This window comes from Aulonocara sp. 'chitande type north' Nkhata Bay, linkage group LG8 (assembly GCF_057382095.1).
Source record: "Aulonocara sp. 'chitande type north' Nkhata Bay isolate Kocher_YH1m ecotype deep benthic linkage group LG8, A_spYH_male_GT1.1, whole genome shotgun sequence".
Taxonomy (NCBI): Eukaryota; Metazoa; Chordata; class Actinopteri; order Cichliformes; family Cichlidae; genus Aulonocara; species Aulonocara sp. 'chitande type north' Nkhata Bay.
In genome coordinates this window covers 26,174,388-26,195,458 of record NC_141351.1, presented here as the reverse complement: position 1 = coordinate 26,195,458, position 21,071 = coordinate 26,174,388, and the positions used below count along the sequence as shown (strand labels likewise).

General features: G+C 44.1%; 2 protein-coding genes across 3 annotated transcripts in view; both read left to right on the top strand.

The window, feature by feature from the left end:
• The window catches only part of jakmip3 (Janus kinase and microtubule interacting protein 3), a 43,467-nt gene extending 41,590 nt beyond the window's left edge, over positions 1 to 1,877 (top strand). The window contains exon 24 of the transcript XR_015130810.1: positions 747 to 1,877. The gene's annotated coding sequence lies outside the window, so the exon portion shown is untranslated. The remainder of the gene's footprint in view (positions 1 to 746) is intronic.
• On the top strand, positions 24 to 20,389 carry dpysl4 (dihydropyrimidinase like 4). 2 transcript variants are annotated; one of them, XM_086304582.1, is made up of 16 exons: positions 24 to 622; positions 2,612 to 2,894; positions 7,055 to 7,143; positions 8,880 to 9,064; positions 9,140 to 9,304; positions 9,422 to 9,483; positions 9,563 to 9,643; positions 12,572 to 12,640; positions 12,733 to 12,853; positions 15,350 to 15,506; positions 15,879 to 16,020; positions 16,151 to 16,235; positions 16,824 to 16,909; positions 16,992 to 17,171; positions 17,291 to 17,456; positions 17,557 to 20,389. In XM_086304582.1, exons 2-16 carry the CDS (start codon positions 2,628 to 2,630, stop codon positions 17,646 to 17,648), a joined length of 1,947 nt encoding a protein of 648 aa, XP_086160708.1. In that variant the 5' UTR covers positions 24 to 622; positions 2,612 to 2,627; the 3' UTR covers positions 17,649 to 20,389. The 2 variants fall into 2 exon arrangements, with proteins under 2 accessions (XP_086160708.1, XP_086160709.1); XM_086304583.1 differs by lacking the exons at positions 24 to 622; positions 2,612 to 2,894 and adding an exon at positions 4,777 to 4,914.
• The last annotated feature ends 682 nt before the right edge of the window (positions 20,390 to 21,071 follow it).

Sequence of the window (21,071 nt, the reverse complement as noted above, 5' to 3'; positions counted from 1 at the left end):
ACGTTTCACCTCTCATCCGAGAAGCTTCTCGGATGAGAGGTGAAACGTCTTCAAGCAACTTAAAGAAGTCCAGACGCTTTTCTTTGCAAGCTCCTTTGACTACGATGACCTGGATGACTGAGAACCTTCACAGACATATTGTTATAAATACTGTTATAAATTAAGCTTAAATAGACATGAAAATAAAAATGAGAATAAGAATTAAAAGTGCTAAGTAGATAGATATATACATGATATATACATGAGTGCAGGTGGTGATCAGTGCCAAACATGGAATGATGCAGTGAACACAGCGTAGGGTCATGTGTTAGTGGCGGGGACAGTCATATGGTTATTGTTCATGTGTCCAACAGCAGAGGGGAAGAAACTGTTCTTATGGCGAGAGGTTCTGGTGCGAATGGACCGGAGCCTCCTGCCTGAGGGGAGCAGGTCAAACAGACTGTGTCCAGGGTGAGAAGGGTCAGCTGAGATCCGAGCTGCACGCCGCAGTGTCCTGGAGGTGTACAGGTCCTGCAGAGATGGGAGTCTGCAGCCAATCACCTTCTCAGCAGAGCGCACAACACGCTGCAGTCTCTGTTTGTCCCTGATAGTGGCTCCAGCGTACCACACGGTGATGGAGGAGGTGAGGATGGACTCGATGATTGCAGTGTAGAATTGCAGCATCGTCCGTGTTGGCAGGTTCAAACCAGGTTCATGAGGTCCAGATAGACCAGGTTCACCGGGTCCAGACAAACTAGGTTGATGAGGTCCAGATAAACCAGGTTCAGGAGGTCCAGATAAACCAGGTTAACCAGGTCCACACAAACCAGGTTCATGAGGTCCAGACAAACCGGGTTCAGGAGTTCCAGATAGACCAGGTTCAGGAGGTCCAGATAAACCAGGTTCATGAGGTCCACACAAACCAGGTTCATGAGGTCCAGACAAACCGGGTTCAGGAGTTCCAGATAGACCAGGTTCAGGAGGTCCAGATAAACCAGGTTCACTGGGTCCAGACAAACTAGGTTCATGAGGTCCAGATAGACCAGGTTCACCGGGTCCAGACAAACTAGGTTCAGGAGGTCTAGATTAACCAGTCTCACCGGGTCCAAACAAGCCAGGTTCATAAGGTGCAGGCAAACCAGGTTCATGAGGTCCAGAGAAACCAGGTTCAGACTGTGTTTAATTTGATGGAGAGAAGCACAGCAGTGGTCTCTGACCTTGAGGTGCTAGATATCTTGGATTTAGGTCCTGGAAATGACTCCCAATATGTTTCTGTTCCTAAATCCATATCTAAATAATGTCACAGAACTAAAACTAAACTATATCACAATATATAATATATGATTAATTAGTATTACATGAAATGATGCACCTTTTCACTTTACACTGAAGTTACCGGATATTGTTAAATAAAAAGTTTAATTATAAAAAAGCTAAAGACTTTGTATTTTGGTTAATACCTACATTACATTAATATTTTTAAAGCTTTTGTTTCTTTTGGGTTTCTGCCAGCAACCGTATTTGACTTCAAATTCTGCACTTTGTCATTTTGACCATTTACCATTTCTCTGAGTTATCCTCAGTGTTCAAATGAAGCAGTATCAGAATCTGTTGTTTTAAAAGTTGCATCCTGCTGTTGTACTTTTATTATTCCAGATGATATTTTTCTATCCCTGCTGTGAGTCTAAACACTGAACATCTGAAGAGTTGGCGATTAAAAATGGAAACCGAACAAGGAGCAGTCTGTGTTTTGTTGCTTATGTTGGATTATTGAGTCCAAGTGCATTTTCACCAGAATAATCCAATCCAAATCAGTTCAGCATCATTCAAAGACCAGTAATTCACAACAACAGTCAACTAAATATACTTTAATAAGGTAAAGACGACACAAAATTAGTCAGAGCACCTATATAAGCATCAATGGTGACAGTGGGAAGTAAAAACTAGAGTAGAATAGAATAGAATGCCTTTTCTTTACTGTGTTTGGATCATCCAATAACCTGATGTTTGTTGTTACAACCTTTGTTTACTTTCTGACTGCGGTCGCCCTGCAGATACTCTGACTTCATTTTCAAAGAGGAAAGCTTCATGTGGGCATGAACTACAGACTTTGTTACAGTTCACTGGCTGTGTGTGTGTGTGTGTGTGTGTGTGTGTGTGTGTGTGTGTGTGTGTGTGTGTGTGTGTGTGTGTGTGTGTGTGTGTGTGTGTGCGCGTGATTAGATGGACTAAATCTGACAGGCAAAGAAATCAAGTTCAAACTGCAGCAACTTCAGAGCATCAGCAGTAATGAGCACTGACGTGTGTGTGTGTGTGTGTGTGTGTGTTGGTCACGACCTTCGTCTGATTCTAAGCTGATAAAGTCAGAGATATCAGTGAGTGAGGAGGTGTGAGGGTATGCTGAGCAATAAAGATGAACTCCTGAGAGAGAAAAGGAGACAAAGGACAGACCTGTGAATCTGATTGGTTGAAGGTTTGTGTTCTCCTCCTCCTCCCTCTTAATCTTACTTTGGGCCCATGACCTCCTTTCTTCCCTTCTTCCTCCTCCACATCCTGTCGGTTCGTTTATCGTCTGAGATCTTCATCCTCCCCGCCTCCTCCTCCTTTTCTTCTCTTGCTTGTTTCTGATCAGGTCACATCTCTCCAGGATGTCTGAGAGGAGGTGCTCCCCGGAGGACGACTGCTCTTCTCTCCTTTCGCGGCTCGGCTCAGACTCTCCTCGACCTCGGATGAAGTATGGCGGGATGTTCTGCAATGTCGAGGGAGCGTTTGAGAACAAGACACTGAACTTTGAGTCGTTGGGTCTGCGGCCGCAGCAATGCCAAGCCACTTGCACCCACAGCCGAGATGGAGGCCACGCCGCCAGAAGAGGACACACATCTGGACACACTCGGGAAAATTGTGGCAAGAGAGAGGTTTGTATTATTTCTAGTGAATTGAAAATGTGAGTTCTGTTTATCCTTGTAATGCTCATATCCTGCTGATCTCACCTTTCAACCTTCACACAACTCAGAGTTACTGACCATCAGATGGTGAGTGTTTATTTTGCTTCAGTCATTTGTTACAGATAAGTATAGTCATGTGACACATCATTGATAAGACGGCTTGGAACAACTTTGTATCGTATTACAAAGTTCATGGGCATACGGTTAGTGTGACCCCAGGCTGTGGAGACTTCACTTCATTTCCAGTTTTTCTTCCTTCCACTTCAGTTTCTAATGAAATGTCACAGACACAGTTCACGATTCAGTTTCACTTTAAAATAATTATTCAGCAATTCATATCCTCCCCACGGTCACAGCAGACAGGTCTGTTACATCACGTTCTCATCCCTCGTGCAGTAAATCACAACGATTAATTGCTCTCAGAAGTTAGAGGCTGATTGTAGATTTGTTTCTTCTATCCGCTCATCTCATAAATAATTCAAGACTTCATTCACTGTACTGTGATTACTGAGCGTACTACAGTAACACCTCCCTGGGTAATGCTATATTTTAGTACGATACCGAACTAAATATCAGGGATGGGAATCCTCGTGCCGCTCCCTACAGTACTGACTAAAAACTAAAAGAACTGAGAACCTGAAACAAGGCTCAGCAGCAGGTACACTCAGGTGTGGTATATTTAGGTATTTGAGAGGAGTTACTTGTTACATGTAAGGAAATATCAGTCTGATATCAGCAGCATATCAATCAGACACACATCTCCAAAAGTTGACTTGGATGAGTGACGAAACGTTTCTGTGTGTGTGTGTGTGTGTGTGTGTGTGTGTGTGTGTGTGTGTGTGTGTGTGTGTGGACTAAGAGTCAAACTACAGATGAAGGTGAGGATAAACAGATCCTTCAGGCCTCAGCAGATAAAGATTCCTTTACTGTCGTTGTACTTACAGAGAAATTGGAGCAGACTAGCACACGTGCATTATTACATGCTTTCACTCGTGATTCATTCTACAGAATAAAATAACAATAAAATAAAAATAGACAGACTAATAAACAAAAGTATGCGTACAGTTCTACTAAAAGGATTAAATGACAGTGCAGCCATGCAGCATGAGTGTTATTGTTCTGTACTGTGTGTAATTATATCCAAATAAAAAATATCCAACTCACATCACTCAATAAATCTGTGACCACTAGTTGACACTAAGAGCCAATCAGAAGCCACGAGAGGTCTAATCTCCTTTCAGAATAAAAGGCTGTTAATTTGCTCTAAAACCTGAGGAGTTTAAATATCTGAAAGTTGATGTTGATGAAAAAGTTCAAGCTGAGCTGAAGCTGCTCTTTGTTTAGTCACCGGATCTCCTAATTTAATAAAAACACAGCAGCATCTGCTCAGTTCATAGACTCGAGGTGGACTCGGAGAGAAATCAGTTTAAAGCACTTAAAACATTATAAACACTTTAAAGCATTTGATCATTTTGACTCGTTGCTGTTAGTCTGAACTGGAACCAGACATCATTCTGAGGAGATGACCGTTGTTTCAACGCAAACTGACTGCCGAGGCTGCAAGAACCTGGCATCTGACCAACGATTTCACTTGTTCAGATCCACTCCTGCGACGGATGCAGCTTCCCTGATGTCCGCGCTGTTTATGAGCGCCTCAGTGTGTTACAGCAGCCGTTTAACTCCACATTTCCACTCTCATCTCGAAACTTCGACTTTATTCAAAAAATGATCAATAAAAGATATATTTTCTTAATGTGCCTCCAATACTCGTACTCTTACTCTGATTACTCTAAGAAGACACGTTCGGGAGATTTACTTTGAAGCTCCCACCGGAAGCTGTGTCAGGCTGTGTTGTCGGAAACGTGACGTCAGTGTCGACGGGCGCAACAATAGCTGCTGTGTCTGTGTGCGTGTTTGAGCGGATCAATCAGCTGATCACAGATCGATCGGGATGTCGTTCCAGGCCAAGAAGAGCAGCGCGAGACACGCGGTAGGTCCACCCGAGCCGGGCCGAGCCGGGGCAAACCAACCGGTGATGCTGCGGCTCCGCCGGTCAGTCAGAAGCATACCGAGGCTGGGAAGCGAGCCGGGCCGGGCGGGGCGGGGCTGATTAGACACGTCTACCTCGGCCTGGCTCGGCTTGGCTCGGTTTGCAGAGGTCACGGATGCTGACAGGTTTTTTCACGCTGCCTTCAGGGGAGGTCGATAAAAATGCACGGGTTAAAACCTGAGCCAGTTCCAGTCCTGGCACAGCACGGTTCGATTTGTTTCAGTTCACCTGTCAGGTGACAGGATCCACGTTTTACGCGTGTTTTTAAAAACAGTTCATCCGTCCTGCTCACCTGTGGCAGTGGGAGGGGCAGCATTTGGTCTATCCAGGTAATTCAGGGTATATCACCATGGTAACTGATGCTGTAGACCCAACCTGCTCCAGAGCAGAGATCAGCAGGTATGAACTCACCAGCACTAACCAATCAGATCTTTCAGAGCTCAGACGGCTGGAGCGTCTGAAGTGTTTTAGTTTAAAACACTAATCTGCTGTGTTTTCATATTTCTCCATACTGGCGACTTTATTTCTGTAAATGTATTTATTGGTATAGTGAAACTGCAGGACTGCGGTTTCACCACTTTGAGCCACGTAGCGTATATTTGTTCTTTGTTCTTATTCTTTCTTCAGTGCGATAAACCCGAGTAAGGCTGCAGGCCACAGGAGGAAACTACAGCTGGCCTTAATGTTCAAACACTCGATATTTGATAAAACCCGTGCTCACCAGTTTACCTCCTTTACTTCCTGCTTCATATAAACTTTATTCACACAGCAGCTCGTTTACAGTCTGACCGCAGTGTTTACAGCACTCACACATGCTTTATCTCCCTTTGTAAGGTCAGGTGTGCAGTCACCATCAGCTAAAAGCTGATTGGCTCTGAATGATGCTAGCATACATTAAAAACATGTAGACAGCGATAACTGTTCGCTGACAGCTGCCAACATCTGCGAACAAATATGATTCTATAAAGTTGTTCTATATAGTGTTTAACTGTTCATATAGAGCGTTATTAAATTTAATGCTAATGCAATCATGTGGCACGTTGACTTCTGAGGAAATTTTAGATGCACTCATCATCAGAAAGGTTGCCGACCCCTGGTCTAGTGGGTGACGTTGGGGTGGCAGCCTCCATCTGTGTTGTATCACGAGATTGGATTGCACCAAACAGATGTTCAAGTTCAAGAAATCCAGGCTTTCTTTGAGTTACTCCTCCAATCAGGGACCTCATCAGAGGCGATGCACATCTGTAAAACTGTGACTGCAGATAATCGGCTGAGATTAGTGATCAGAGTTCAGTCCACTCTGAGGTCATCGTCCAGGATTTGCCATGACAACGGGTAAATACAGAGCACAGCCTCCGTTTTAATCTAGAGAAACACCGGCTTCATCTTCAGAACCGGAGACTCGTTTTTACCCGTCTCACATGGATAATAACTGTATATGTGTAATATGACATCATATAATATACATTTTTATATGTTATGAATATTATAAATATTCACGGCCCAGCATAGGGCGCTCAGGAGGTGACTGAGGGCAAAGGCATGTTATTCATGCACACAGACACACCGAGTGCTAATGAGGGGAAACACCTGTAACATGCAAAGTAAAAATAAATACAAGACACGAGACTATCAAAATAAAACAGGAAAGAACATAGATGCCAAACACAGAGATAAAGACTAGATCAGAAGCTACAAGGGGACGCAAGGAAGGCAGGAAACAACTAAAACATCAGGAATCAAATAAAAACTGTGACCCTGCCTCCTGACCAACGGTAGCTGAGATAGCCCCATCCCCAACATAATAAGGACAAGCGGAACGAGGATCATTTTGTGAGGAAGAAGAGTCACGTGACCTGTGAAATGCCTCTTTAAACATGAGCAGGCTTAAATTCTAAAGCAGAGAGTCAGAATTACCAGAAAGATGATAATGTGGTGGGAGCTGCTAACTCTGATCCAGCTAACTCAAAGAAAGCGTTCTCAACTTGCTTGGTGGCCACACCTCTCCCGTCGACCCCGTCTGAATCTGCAGTCAGAAGCTTCTTTCCTATGATCTATGCACCATCCTCTCTGTTTCCAGGGCGACCGTCTGATCATCAAAGGAGGAAAGATTGTCAATGACGACCAGTCGTTCTACGCTGATATCTATATTGAGGATGGGACAATCAAGTAAATATATTCTCTTTTTTCTCACTGATGTAATCATTCTGATTTAAAGAGGAACAAACATGTCCTCGTGTTCCACACATGGCAAACGAAACACGCAAATTCACTGAAGAAAAAACGTTTTCCTCATCTGAAGAACAACATAGCCCTTCATGTTTAAAACCAAGTTTTCTTTGACTCAAAAAGGTCAATGTTTCAGGTATATGTTGGGGTTATTGGTTCCTCTGATGGAGCATTTGCAGTGTATTTTCTGTAATTAGTTGGGTTTTTTTAGTGGGGGGCATTTGGTCATTGAGAAGACCAAATTTCACTGTGATCTTGAAAGTTCATCGATATTTGTTCACGTTTGTACTAATGCTGACACCCTGGATTCAGAGCAGGAGAGGCAGCTTCAGTGGAGTTTCTTAACAAATCATTTCCTCTGCGTCTCTCTGAGCTCTTCCTGAAACGGTTGGATCTTTGTGTCAAACCAGATGTTCTCATCCGAGTCATTGCTCACGTATGTCTGTGATAGGCAGCAGAATTTGGATCATACTGACCTTCAGTCTAAAGGCTGCATCTGAAAACTGGTTTCCAGCTGTTTGGACCGCACTGAGTTCTTCACACATAATCTTTATTTCATTTAATTTACTTTTAAAATCTCACTGGTTGGGTGTCAGGTTTTTACTTGTGGTCGGTGTGAATCGCCTTCACTTTGTCCCTGTGTTTGAGAATCTTCATAATCAACCTTCCCAGTGTGGCCTAAGCATCTCCCCATCCCGTCGTGGTGCTCTCTCCACACTGAGCAGCTCTTTTGTCCATTTTTATCCAAAGACCAGCACATCTGGTCCTTCAGCCTCTGCCACTTGAGGCGGCTGTAGCTCAGGTGGTGGAGCAGGTCACCTACTAATTGGAAGGTTGGTGGTTTGATACCCATCTGCTCCAGCCTGCATGCTTTAGGCAAGATATCAACCCCCATCTGCTTTCTGATGCATCCACTGGAGTATGAATGTGTGTAAATGTTACATAGAAAAAAGGCTTAAAGTGCTCAGAAAGAGTAGAAAAGTCAATTTACAAGCTTTAGGGTGTTCTTCATGACGTCTTCAAGCAAAAGTTTATCTTCCAAAGTTTTATTCCTAAACTCTCTTTACTTCAGAGAATCAGCATCATCTTGAGCTGTAGACAATCACAGCTCAGTCTCTGACAGAGCAGTCCTTCATCTGCTTCCTCATCTTTAAAAAAGTCAGAGATGAGGTGCTGGTTTCTCTTCTTTGGCCATCCCAAGCTCCAGTCGTCTTCTCCCAGGGTGTTCTTAGATCTGCTTCATTGTTTTTAACCTTTTGCTTGCTCATCTTACCAGAAGTGAAAACGAGAAAATCCAAAAGCCCGGTTTACTGTAAGTCAGGGGTGTCCAACTCCAGGCCTTGATTTTAGATCTCACCCTGGGTCAACACACCTGAATCAAATGATGAGTTCATTACCAGGCCTCTGGAGAACTTCAACACATGCTGGCGAGGTCATGTAGCCATTTAAATCAGCTGTGTTGGATCAAGGACACATCTAAACCCCGCAGGACACCGGCCCTCGAGGCCTGGCGTTCCCCACCCCTGCTGGAAGTATACTAGTGGTCTTCATCGAGCACTGGTACAACACAGCAAAGTATATTTCATCAGGTTACTCCTATAGTCAGATGTCGAGTGAACATTCTAATCGATAATTACACCAATGACACCTCGGACTTCCTGTTGTGTCCTGATCAGACAGATCGGCGAGAACCTGATTGTCCCGCCCGGCGTGAAAACGGTGGACGCATATGGTCAGCTGGTGATCCCTGGAGGAATCGACGCCAACACAAACCTGTACTCACCGCAGAAAGGCCTGAACCCGGCAGATGACTTCTACCAGGGAACTAGAGCCGCCCTGTCCGGAGGAACCACCACCATTAGTCAGTAACCAATACTCGATCAATACCATCTGGCCTCAGTGTGATGTGCTAACGGTAAGCTGGTTGTGTTGGCAGTGGACCACGTGCTGGTGGAGCCGGGGACTAGTTTACTAACGGCATTTGACCAGTGGAAAGATGCGGCAGAGCAGAGGGCGTGCTGCGACTTCTCCCTCCATGTGGACATCACCCGCTGGCACGAAGGGCTGTACGAGGAGCTGGAGACACTTGTCAAGGACAAAGGTCAAGATTGCCAAGCAATAATCAATAAGCTCATTATCAATTATAGTCAGATATCGCAAGACACAGAGGGTGAACTGTAGTCTGGCTGAGTATAAACTGCAGTACTCTGTGTTTCAGGTGTGAACTCCTTCCTCTTCTTCATGGCCTACAAAGATAAGTACCAGAGCTCCGACTCTCAGGTGTGCAGACAGAGTAACTTCTCATTAATCGTTTCTTTTTGTTAGTTTTGCTTTCATTTTACCGTTGTCATGGTTTCAGCTCTATGAGGCCTTCAGTGTCCTCCGTGATCTCGGAGCCATCGCGCAGGTCCATGCTGAGAATGGTGACATCATTGATGAGGTAACTGAGCAAAACTCTGACTGTTCATTTAATAAAGAGCAGAAAACTGAAAGTTGGTGTTTCACAGTTGGCTTGAATCAGTTAAATGAGTCCAAACTAAGGATGAGCATAATGCAAACAGAAGCTGGAGACAACTGTTTGTGTCTTGAGGTGACTGTTGATGTGATTTGGCGATATGTAAATAAAACAAAATTGAACTGAATTAAGTGTTGTAGTCAGAAGCAAAAAAAGGTTGTTTTTTTTAGTGTTTATTGAAGTTATGCATGAAATAAAATGTACATTATTTGATGGCTTCCTTTGTTCTAAGACTCATATATGTACAGTAGTCTGGGTGACCGCCATCACTTCAAGTACTTTTTCTTCAAGCAGGTACGAAAAAAGAGAAAGAAAAGAAAGCACACAAACAAACATATCTAAAGACAGATACAGTTTGTAACTATCCAGAGAGAGAGCAATTGCAAAGCCAACACACTCAGTAGCAGATGGTGACATAGCATTAGTACATGTTATTATAACAAACAAAAATTTAAACAACCATTCCTTCAATGATGAATATCATCACATAGCGGAGCCATTCTCCCCAGTGTTTTACAAATTTCTCATACTCAAAATTCACTAAAAAAGTTATCTTTTCCATCTTATACATCTCAAAAGTTACATCAATCCAGCTGTTTAATGTTGGTGGATCCTATGTTAGCCATCTTTTGGTCGGTGCCTTTTTACTTGCAGCTAGCAGTTCACATAGTTAGTATTTATCTATACACTTTATGTCTGAGGCTATGTGTCCTAAAAATATGGATTTGAAATCAAAGGCTAAATATGTACTAAAGATGTTTTGCATCACTTTATGGACATCTCTCCAGTAGTTATTCTTACAATCCCAAAATACAGTGGCTTGCAAAAGTATTGGGCCCCTTGAACTTTCCCACATTTTGTCACATTACAGCCACAAACATGAATCAATGTTATTGGACTTCCAGGTGAAAGACCAACACAAAGTGGTGCACACGTGAGAAGTGGAACCAAAATCATACATGATTCCAAACATGTTTTACAAATAAATAACTGAAAGTGGGGTGTGCGTAATTATTCAGCCCCTGAGTCAATACTTTGTAGAACCAGCTTTTGCTGCAGTTCCAGCTGCCAGTCTTTTACGGTCTGTCTCTACCAGCTTTGAAGATCTACAGACTGAAATCTTTGCTCATTCTTCTTTGCAAACAGCTCCAGCTCAGTCAGATTAGATGGACAGCGTTTGTGAACAGCAGTTTTCAGATCTTGCCACAGATTCTGGATTGGATTTAGATCTGGACTTTGACTGGGCCGTTCTAACACATGGATATGTTTTGTTTTAAACCGTCCCATCGTTGCCCTGGCTTTATGTTTAGGGTCGTTGTCCTGCTGGAAGCTGAACCTCCGCCCCAGTCTCAAGTCTTTTGCAGACTTCAAGAGGTTTTCTTCCAAGATTGCTCTGTATTTGGCTCCATCCATCTTCCCATCAACTCTGACCAGCTTCCCTGTCCCTGCTGAAGAGAAGCACCCCCAGAGCATGATGCTGCCACCACCATATCTGACAGTGGGGATGGTGTGTTCAGAGTGATGTGCAGTGTTAGTTTTCCACACATAGTGTTTTGCATGTTGGTCTCATCTGACCAGAGCACCTTCTTCCAAATGTTTGCTGTGTCCCCACATGGCTTGTGGCAAACTGCAAACGGGACTTCTTCTGGTTTTCTGTTAACAATGGCTTTCTTCTTGCCACTCTTCCATAAAGGCCAACTTTGTGCAGTGCACGACTAATAGTTGTCCTGTGGACAGATTCCCCCACCTGAGCTGTAGATCTCTGCAGCTCGTCCAGAGTCACCATGGGCCTCTTGGCTGCATTTCTGATCAGCTCCTTGTTCGGCCTGTGAGTTTAGGTGGACGGCCTTGTCTTGGTAGGTTTACAGTTGTGCCATACTCCTTCCATTTCTGAATGATGGCTTGAACAGTGCTCCGTGGGATGTTCAAGGCTTGGGAAATCTTTGTGTAGCCTAAGCCTGCTTTAAATTTCTCAATAACTTCATCCCTGACCTGTCTGCTGTGTTCTTTGGACTTCATGGTGTTGTTGCTCCCAATATTCCTTTAGACGGCCTCTGAGGCCGCCGAGGCCGCCGCCGCCGCCGCCGCCGCCGCCGTCTTCTTCTTCTTCTTCTTCTTCTTCGTGTTTAACGGCGGTTGGCAACCAACAAAAAGGAGCCTCTGAGGCCGTCACAGAGCAGCTGTATTTGTACTGACATTAGATTACACACAGGTGCACTCTATTTAGTCATTAGCACTCATCAGGCAACGTCTATGGGCAACTGACTGCACTCAGACCAAAGGGGGCTGAATAATTACGCACACCCCACTTTGCAGTTATTTATTTGTAACAAATGTTTGGAGTCATGTATGATTCTCGTTCCACTTCTCACGTGTGCACCACTTTGTGTTGGTCTTTCACGTGGAATTCCAATAACATTGATTCATGTTTGTGGCTGTAATGTGACAAAATGTGGGAAAGTTCAAGGGGGCCAATCCTTTTGCAAGCCACTGGATGGTAGTGGTGAGCTGTGTCATAGCCACAGTTCCTCCAACATTCACAGCTTCCATTACCATAATGAGCCTTTAAAGCTGGGGTGTCTCTGGTCTGACACCCTGCAGCGAACCACTACTATGGTTTGCGTGTGGTTCACAAATAGCTTGTAGGTACACTGCTGCCTCCTGCCAGAATGTGACATCCTCTAATGACATGGCAGAGAGAGATTTTAACACAACAAACAGACTCACACCCTTTGATTTTGTCATTTTACCTGTTCCTGGAGAATAAGGTTCATGCTCAGTTTCACTGTTTGGTTACCCGAGGCTTTAACTGGTGTAAATATGTTTTAACTGGTATATACTGGTTTGTTTCAGGAGCAGAAGAAGCTTCTCTGTCTTGGCATTACTGGACCTGAAGGACATGTTATATCGCACTCAGAAGAGGTACGCACACCTGAGACACACTCCTGTGCAGATTGTGGCTGATGTGTTGGCATGTTGCATATTTCTGATGTGTGTTTTTGTGTGTGCTTCAGGTAGAGACTGAGGCAGTGTATCGGGCCATCACCATTGCCAAACAGTCCAACTGCCCGCTGTACATTACCAAGGTAATGAGCAAATCTGCTGCTGATGTCATCGCCAAAGCCAGGAAGAAAGGTGAGGGCGTCAGCTTCGTCCTTTTGGCCTTTAATCCAGATTTAACAGGTTTCATTCAGACCCTTATTTGGGGTCCTGAGCCTTCAGAGTCAGAGGGTGAATGCTGAGCTCAGCTGGTGGTCCTTCTGTTTCCCGGCTCACCCATCTCTACAAGGTCTTAAATAATCAGGCCCCATCTTATCTTAATGACCTTGTAGTACCATATCACCCTATCAGAGCACTTTGCTCTCACACTGCAGGCCTACTTGTTGTTCCTAGAGTATTTAAAAGTAGAACGGGAGGCAGAGCCCCAGTGAAGCCCCAGATCTGTTGTTCAGTTTTTTCGTAAAGATCTGGCCTAATGTGCAATAGACCTTCTTCCCATAGCTTCGCTACCTACAAGTCATAGTTACAGTCTCACCAAACCTGAAAATGGAAAAATATATTACCAAGGGTTTCACAGCTGGCACATTTGCACTTCCACTTCTCCTGTAGGTGCAGGGTTCTTTTCTGTAGAGAAAAGGACAAGTCTCTTTGTCCATCAGTTACCAAGGTCTAAATAATATCACCATCCAAAACAAATATCCACTCCCCCCACTGCTGTATCCCCCTTTTAGATAGATTTTATTTTTTTATTTTATTTCAAACATGCAAATATAACTAAAATAACAAGAGAAAAAACAAAACTTAAAAAACATCAAGTTTGAATGTTGAATTCCCACAGAGCACAACGGTGTTCTTTAAACTGCGAAACACCTTGCATCCAAAGAAGAGGATGAGTGGAAGACTGCATTTAGTAAAGATTTAGGACATTTTGAATACCTCGTAATGCCTTTTGGATTAATCTGTGCACCATCTGTGTTTCACATGGTCCGTGACTTCCTGAACTGTTTCTCCTTTGTCTACTGAGATGATAACTAGATTTCAATCCAGGGGGGCCTTCTTCCCAGGCTTTAATTTCACAATTACTCATCGACCAGGTTCTCGGAATGCAAAGCCCGATTTTCTCTCTGAGTTTCACTCACCTCCAAGATGAAGTCACTGATCTGAATTGCCAAAAGGGATGAATTTTATCCAGGTGGCGGTCCACCCAACCGGCTGTATGTTCCATCCAACATCCATTAATGAGTCATCCACTGGCTCCATTCCTCTAAGTTGGCCTGCCATCCCAGTAAGAACCGGGCTATCACTCTTCTTCAACGCTCCTTCTGGTGGCCGTCCTTGATCAAAGAAGCCTGGTAGCATTTTTCTGCATGTCTTCTGTGTGCTCAAAACAAATCTGTCAGTTCACCTCCAGCCAGCCTCCTGCACCCTCTTACAACCTCGGAACAACCTTGGTCTCACATCCCAGTGGACTTCATCATTGGTCTGCCTCCCTCGGAGGGTAAAACAGTCCTTCTCACCATCATAGACTATTTTTCAAAGGCTGTACATATTTTCGCCCTCTCCAAACTCCAGTCTGCGCTAGAAGCTGCTCAACCCCATGGTCCACCATGTTTTCCGATTTCACGGTATATTTCAACACATTGTGTCATATCGTGGCCCACAATTTACACCTCGAGTCTGGAGAGACGAGCAGGTGAGCTTGTCTTCTGGTTTCCATCCACAGACTAAAGGGCAGGTGGAGAGGGCACGTCAGGAGCCGGAGGCTGCTCTTCAATGTCTTGCATCCTCCAATAAGGCAACTTGGAGCCAACCAATTTCTTGGATCGAATTTGCTCACAATTCGCTGGCATCTTCTGCTACGGGTTTGTCATCTTTCGAAGTGTCTCTGGGCTACGTCTGTTTCCAACTTTTGAAGGTGAGATTTCCTTCTGTTCAACTTCATGTCCGTCATTGCCGCAGGATCTGGAGGGCCACTCGAGCAGCCCTGTTATGGACAAAAGAACAAAACAAGTTTCCTGACAGCCTTTGGTGTACCACTGTTGCTACCTATCACCCAGGTCAGAAGGTATGGTTGTTCTTAGATTCTGACATTCTCAGGTCAGAATCTGATTAATACACCTAGCAGAGATTTGGTTGTTAGCCGGTTCCTATTTATGCTGGAAGAAGGCAGTCTCTGAATGTTTGTGACGCTGGGCTTCCTCCATATCTGGTCATTTGTCTCCTTCGTTTGCCAAACCAGCCACTTACCCTCTGCTCCTGTTCACGCAGGAATCCTGGACTCTGAGAGAGGTCTGAGTGACTGTTCTGGACTGTCAGTAGTTTGGTGCCAGTTTCTAGAGTTGTCGCTGGCCGCACCTGTGGCTTGGATCAGGAGCCTCTGGATTTCCAGCTGTCCTGAAACACAACATTTACATTTTTCTGGACTGGATGTCGAGCTGTCTGAGCTTTTCATTTGGTGAACTAACCACCATGTTCAAGTCATACAGAGAAAGGGGTCACCTAAGCCAGTTTACTTTGACAGACTGCACACAGCTCTGGGGTAACTTGTTACCATAAACAACACCCCCAGCCTCAGGTACTGATACTTTAAAAGCAACTTGGTGCCCTAAAGTTGAACTTCTTTGTCCTCAGGCATGGTGGTGTATGGGGAACCAATCACAGCTGGCCTGGCTACCGACGGCTCCCATTATTGGTCGAAAGACTGGGCCATAGCTGCTGCCTTCGTCACAAGCCCGCCCCTTAACCCTGATCCTTCGACTCCGCAGTACTTGACCTCCCTGTTAGCATGGTAAGCATTTCATGGGGCGATCGTGGCTCAACAGTTGGGAGTTCGCCTTGTAATCGGAAGGTTGCCGGTTCGAGCCCCGGCTTGGACAGGTCGTTGTGTCCTTGGGCAAGACACTTCACTACTGGTGGTGGTCAGAGGGCCCGGTGGCGCCAGTGTCCGGCAGCCTCGCCTCTGTCAGTGCGCCCCAGGGTGGCTGTGGCTACAATGTAGCTGCCATCACCAGTGTGTGAATGTGTGCGTGGATGTGTGTGTGGATGGGTGGATGACTGGTTGTGTAAAGCGCTATACAAATACAGGCCATTTACTACCCCTCACCTGAACCATTGAGATGTCACAGGTGACCCTTACAAGTGCTTGCTGTGTGTTTTCCAGTGGAGACCTCCAAGTAACCTCCAGCGCTCAGGCCAGCTTTTCCACCGCTCAGAAAGCTGTTGGTAAAGACAACTTCACTTCGATTCCAGAGGGAACTAATGGCATAGAGGAGAGGATGTCTGTGGTCTGGGACAGAGCAGTGGTAAGAAAACTTGACCCTCAGTCTCATGGTATCATCAGTGTGAATGTACTGATTCTCCTCCTCCTGATCTCCATCTCTCTGCTTTTACTGTGAGTCCCAGCATTCATGCTGTTTCCACTGTGTTTCTCAGGCCACTGGAATGATGGATGAGAATGAGTTTGTTGCAGTAACCAGCACCAATGCTGCAAAGCTCTTCAGCATGTATCCACGAAAAGGTATGACGTCAGTCACAGGTAAATGTTGTAAAGGATAAATACACCAGATAAATACTGGAGACAGGTTTCTGGGACAAGAGGACAAATTTCAGGGGTGTCAAATATAGGATAGGCCAGGTGAAGACTCCAAGCCACCTCATTGGATGGCACTGAAAAATGTGAATAAATATATATACAACTTTTGCTGCTAATGAATCATACTAGGTCAAAGTAATTACGTAATAAATAAACAATTCAGTGACAATGGACAACAAGTTACCAGATTTTACACAAGCATGTCTCACAGCCCAAAGAGATGTGCTGACAAATTTCTTTCATTTACTACAGCAGCATTTCTTTTTCATCCAGAAAAATTGAGATACATTGCTAAAATTGCTCTTTTTAATAATTCGATATCTCAGAGATTGGCATGGTTAAAACTTCTTTACACTCACAGAGAAGAGAGATTCTTTGGATCAGTCCAAGGACATACCGGCTTTACATCACAAAACACTCCGGCCATCCTGAAGAACAATCTTACAAAGTCTTGCAGCCCTTTCTTCCCCAAACATTAGCTGTTTTTAAGGATTGATGCTTCTGTACACTCAGGTCGGATCGCTGTTGGATCTGATGCTGATATTGTCATCTGGAATCCGAAGGAGACACGAATCGTTTCTGCAAACACTCACAACCTGGTAATAACACCGCTATAAATCATTTACATCTAGGGTCAAACCTCTTCAAAACTTCTCATCATGATCAATTTCCTGTGTGCAGAACCTAGAGGTCAACATCTTTGAGGGTTTGGAGTTTCGGGGAGTGGCATCGGTGGTGATCAGCGGCGGACGAGTTCTTCTGGAGGACGGAAAACTCAACGTGACCGAAGGTTCAGGACGCTTCATTCCCAGGAAGGCTTTTCCTGATATCGTGTACAAGAGAATCAAAGCCCGTAGCAAGGTAACCGGCAGTTAGCGGCCGCTGAGAGGTAGTTAGTGACAGATGCATGGTAACAGCCTCCACCTGTCCAGTAGGCTAAATGATCCAGTAATCTGGAGGTTTATTTCTTCCCGTTTCAGATGGCCGAAACTCGCGGTGTCCCCCGTGGAAATTACGATGGTCCAGTCCATGATGTCATCAGCATGACTAAATCAGTCCCACCCACCCCGACCACCAGGGGGCCCCCATGTCCAAAAACCCTGACTGGCCCCCGAAATCTCCACCAGTCGGGATTCACCCTCGCAGGTGCTGTTTTCTGGTCAATAATCTGACCAGTGTAAGGTTAGCAATAAAAAACACGATAACAGTGACACTGAAATGATCATCTTCTTGTTTTTCTGTCCAGGAACTCAGATTGATGACCACATACCACGGCGCTCTACTCAGAGGATTGTGGCACCTCCTGGTGGACGATCCAACATTACGTCATTATCCTAAAACTGGAAGAATGAAGCAGTCGCTGTGAGACTGTCCAACAGTCCTTACAATGACTACTAGCGCTTCATAATAGTAATATTTCATCATGAACTCAAATGCAACCCTCCAAACAACCCTACAGCTAGTCTTAAAATCTTAAACTACTAAATCCTAAATTGAAAGCTCCTGAGTCGTCTAATTGTACTTTTATAAAGCTGTAGTATTTCAGCTAGTAGAAAATGGCAATGCAACTCGATAAATACCAGTAAGCCCTGCTTACACTGAACTACTTCACGTTTCTAAGATAGCAGTACTCCAGCATATAAAAGCATCAAGTACAACTAAGACTGCAAGTTACTAAACAATAGGGGTGCAACGATACACAAAATTCACGGTTCAATATTTTTTCGATACAAAAAAAAATGTTCATGCTTTTTTAATTTGTCATTTATTAAAATTATAAATATATATTTAACTCAAAAGTACAGTTTTTAAATTTAATGTTGCTGAAACAACAAAAATAATAAATCTATCTGATGGAGAAATCACTCATCTTTGGAAAAGAGAGTTTATTAGAGAGAAATGGCTCTTTCCAAAATAAAAGCTCTACTATAGCTTCTTCTGGGCTATATTCTCAGCAGCATATTAAACATATCAGGTCCCCATAAGGAGAATCCTGTGCTAACGGCTGTCTAAATGACTCGGGTAAAGTTTGTAGCATGCTTGTTGTTTTTGTCTGCTTCCACTTGTCTTTGCACTAGGATGATGTCGGAGTAAATGTGCAGTCATATTCGTTGTGTTCCCACTAGTGCTGTCAGCGTTAATCTGAAATGACGTTAACGCCACAACACGGCCAACACGTTAACGAGCTAACTGCGCTAACACACTAGCTCCCACCCATGTAATTGAGCATTGCGTGGCACATCCAACATACTGTTTTACTTTAGTCCATGACTCGCTTACCTTCAGGGTCATACGTCACATGAAAACCAAAATAGTTCCAAAGGCCAGATCTGAATGAGGGTGGGGGAGGTTCAGTTTGCCATGTTGCAACGAGCTTAGCTTCTGTCTCACTAGCTTGCGCTGCGCTCAGTGAATCTGCGCTCGACTACTCCGCCTAGGCTGCACTGTCGAGCGCAGATCCACTGAGCGCTCAACACAGACAGCATCGTCAGAAGAAAAGTTGATAAAATAAATTAAAAATGTTGTATTGTTCGATACCTGTGCGTACCAAACCGAAAGCTCTGTATCGAACGGTTCAATACCGATACGAGTATCGTTGCACCCCTACTAAACAAGTATTACATCAGACAGAGTGGTACCTCTACAAGTACTAAAGCTACCTGACATAAAGGAAGGGTTATAAATTATATGCCATTAGTACTTCAGCTAGTATTTAACCCAGTACAAACCCCACAGTTACCACTAAGTACCACATCAGCATTAGAGCTGTTAGTACTCTGCCCTAAAACTACATAACGACTGTTTTACACCATACAGCAAATACTTTATTCTATAATAGTACTTTACCTAGAACTATGACCCTATAATACTTTAGCCTACTGACTCATTCTGCAGTAGAAGCCCAACAGCAACCCCTACAGTGTTAGTGTAACTAGTACTACACCCTAGAAACATGGTACTGAATGTTTTTGGTATTCTCATCTTCATGTCATTATTTGTCACTCCATCTGTTCTGTCAGCTCTGATAAATGCAGTAGTTGTAGTTTCAGTCGTAGTAGCAGAATTATAACCGAACATTTGTGCTTTCTGTAGTGCTCTTTGATTAGCAGGACATGGTCATGCCACTTCATCGTGAGAGAACTGTCGCAGTCGCACCAGTATTCCTTCAGGTCAGGTTTCTGTTCCAGGTGGAAGCTCCTCTGGTTGCTTTCAGCTGTTGTCTGCGACAGCTGGTTGTGTCAAATGCTTCTGCTTCCTGTTTGTTAGACAGGACTCGTGCCTGTCCGAGTGCCCTTCTAATTCATTCATTTAATGACGTTCTGAAAATCTCCGAATCAGAATTAAACTCCTTCAGATTCACACAGATGTTCTCTTCTCTGGCTGTGAATGGTGCTAAGAAATCCAGATAGCCTGCAAGTAGCAATCCCTACAAAGCCCACCTCCCAAAGGAGGCTAGCACAGCCACATAATATCATTACACTACAGCTTGATCTGATCTGCACATTCTCAGTAGGATTTCTGACTCTTTCATTGGACTTTACATAACGGCCATTTTTCTCCTTCTTGGAGTGAAACACCGGGGCGAATGCTGAGCCATCAGTTAGGGTTACGTCCATGATCAGATCCTGCTGTAAGTATCCACCATGACCTCTGACCTTTGTCCTCTGATGACCTCAGATTTTTAACAGTGTGTTAGACTTGTACAAAGTTCATTTTGTATTTTTTACACTTTTTGTATCCTGGAAGTGTTAGCATCAGTTAGCTCACAAGTGTCCACGCAGCCCATGGCAACCATGTTTGTGGCAGGCTGTTGCTATAGTAATAAGATGTTGTTTTTCATCTGCACAGCAGCTGGTCAGTCTAGTATGAAGCCAGGCTCAAAAATGGTATCTGTGTCGTGCAGTGTGTTTCTGTAGCAGTCGAACATCTTTCCGTCCTTACAGGTGCACCGGAGCCAGCATAGAGGGCATGAAGTCCTGGTGCACACAGGTCAACATTGTTGTTGTTGTTTTGTTGGTGAATGAAAAAAATTGTTCCAGATGTGATGAGAGCTGCATGAATAAAGGAGGAAGAGAAAAACTGACCATAGAGATGTGTGTTTCCTGAATGTGATGGAATCTTCATCATTCAGACTGAAGTAAGAGCGCTTCGGCGAGCAAGTTTCTATTTTAAGTAGAAATCCAAACGGCACTCGGCCTTCTTCTGGTTTTGGATCCAGGTCCGTTCCTGACACCTTCCATGGTTCAGCTTGTGGGGGGATGTATCGAGTGTGTCGCAGAGTGCGAGGTTTAAGATCAGATTCATTCTCCTAAAACTGGAGACTCTTTTATGTCCTACTTCTTTTAAACGACAGCTTAAGTTGATTTAGATACTTTAGTCATTTTGACTACACAAGGAAAAGGGAAATAAAAAGAAGATCGGACTGAGAAGAAGCAGGATTTGGTCTCATCCAGGTAACGGTAAAGCCTGGGGTTTTGCACTACAAGCTCTTTCGCCTCTCACTGGGGTAAATAACTATAGCACAGGGGAGGACAAAATTATTAGCCGCACTATGAAATTTGTTGAAGGTGCTTTTTCAGCAGAGCATTATTTCAGGAAAAAATAATCAGTGTCAGGCACAAGCCATCGATGGGCTTTACCTTTGTAATACTCAAAGCTGTAAAATCAAAATAGAGTTAACACCCGATTTACACTCAGTTTAAAAACTTCAGCATCATGCCAAGAACTAAAGAAATCAGTTCATCAGACTACAGAGAAAGA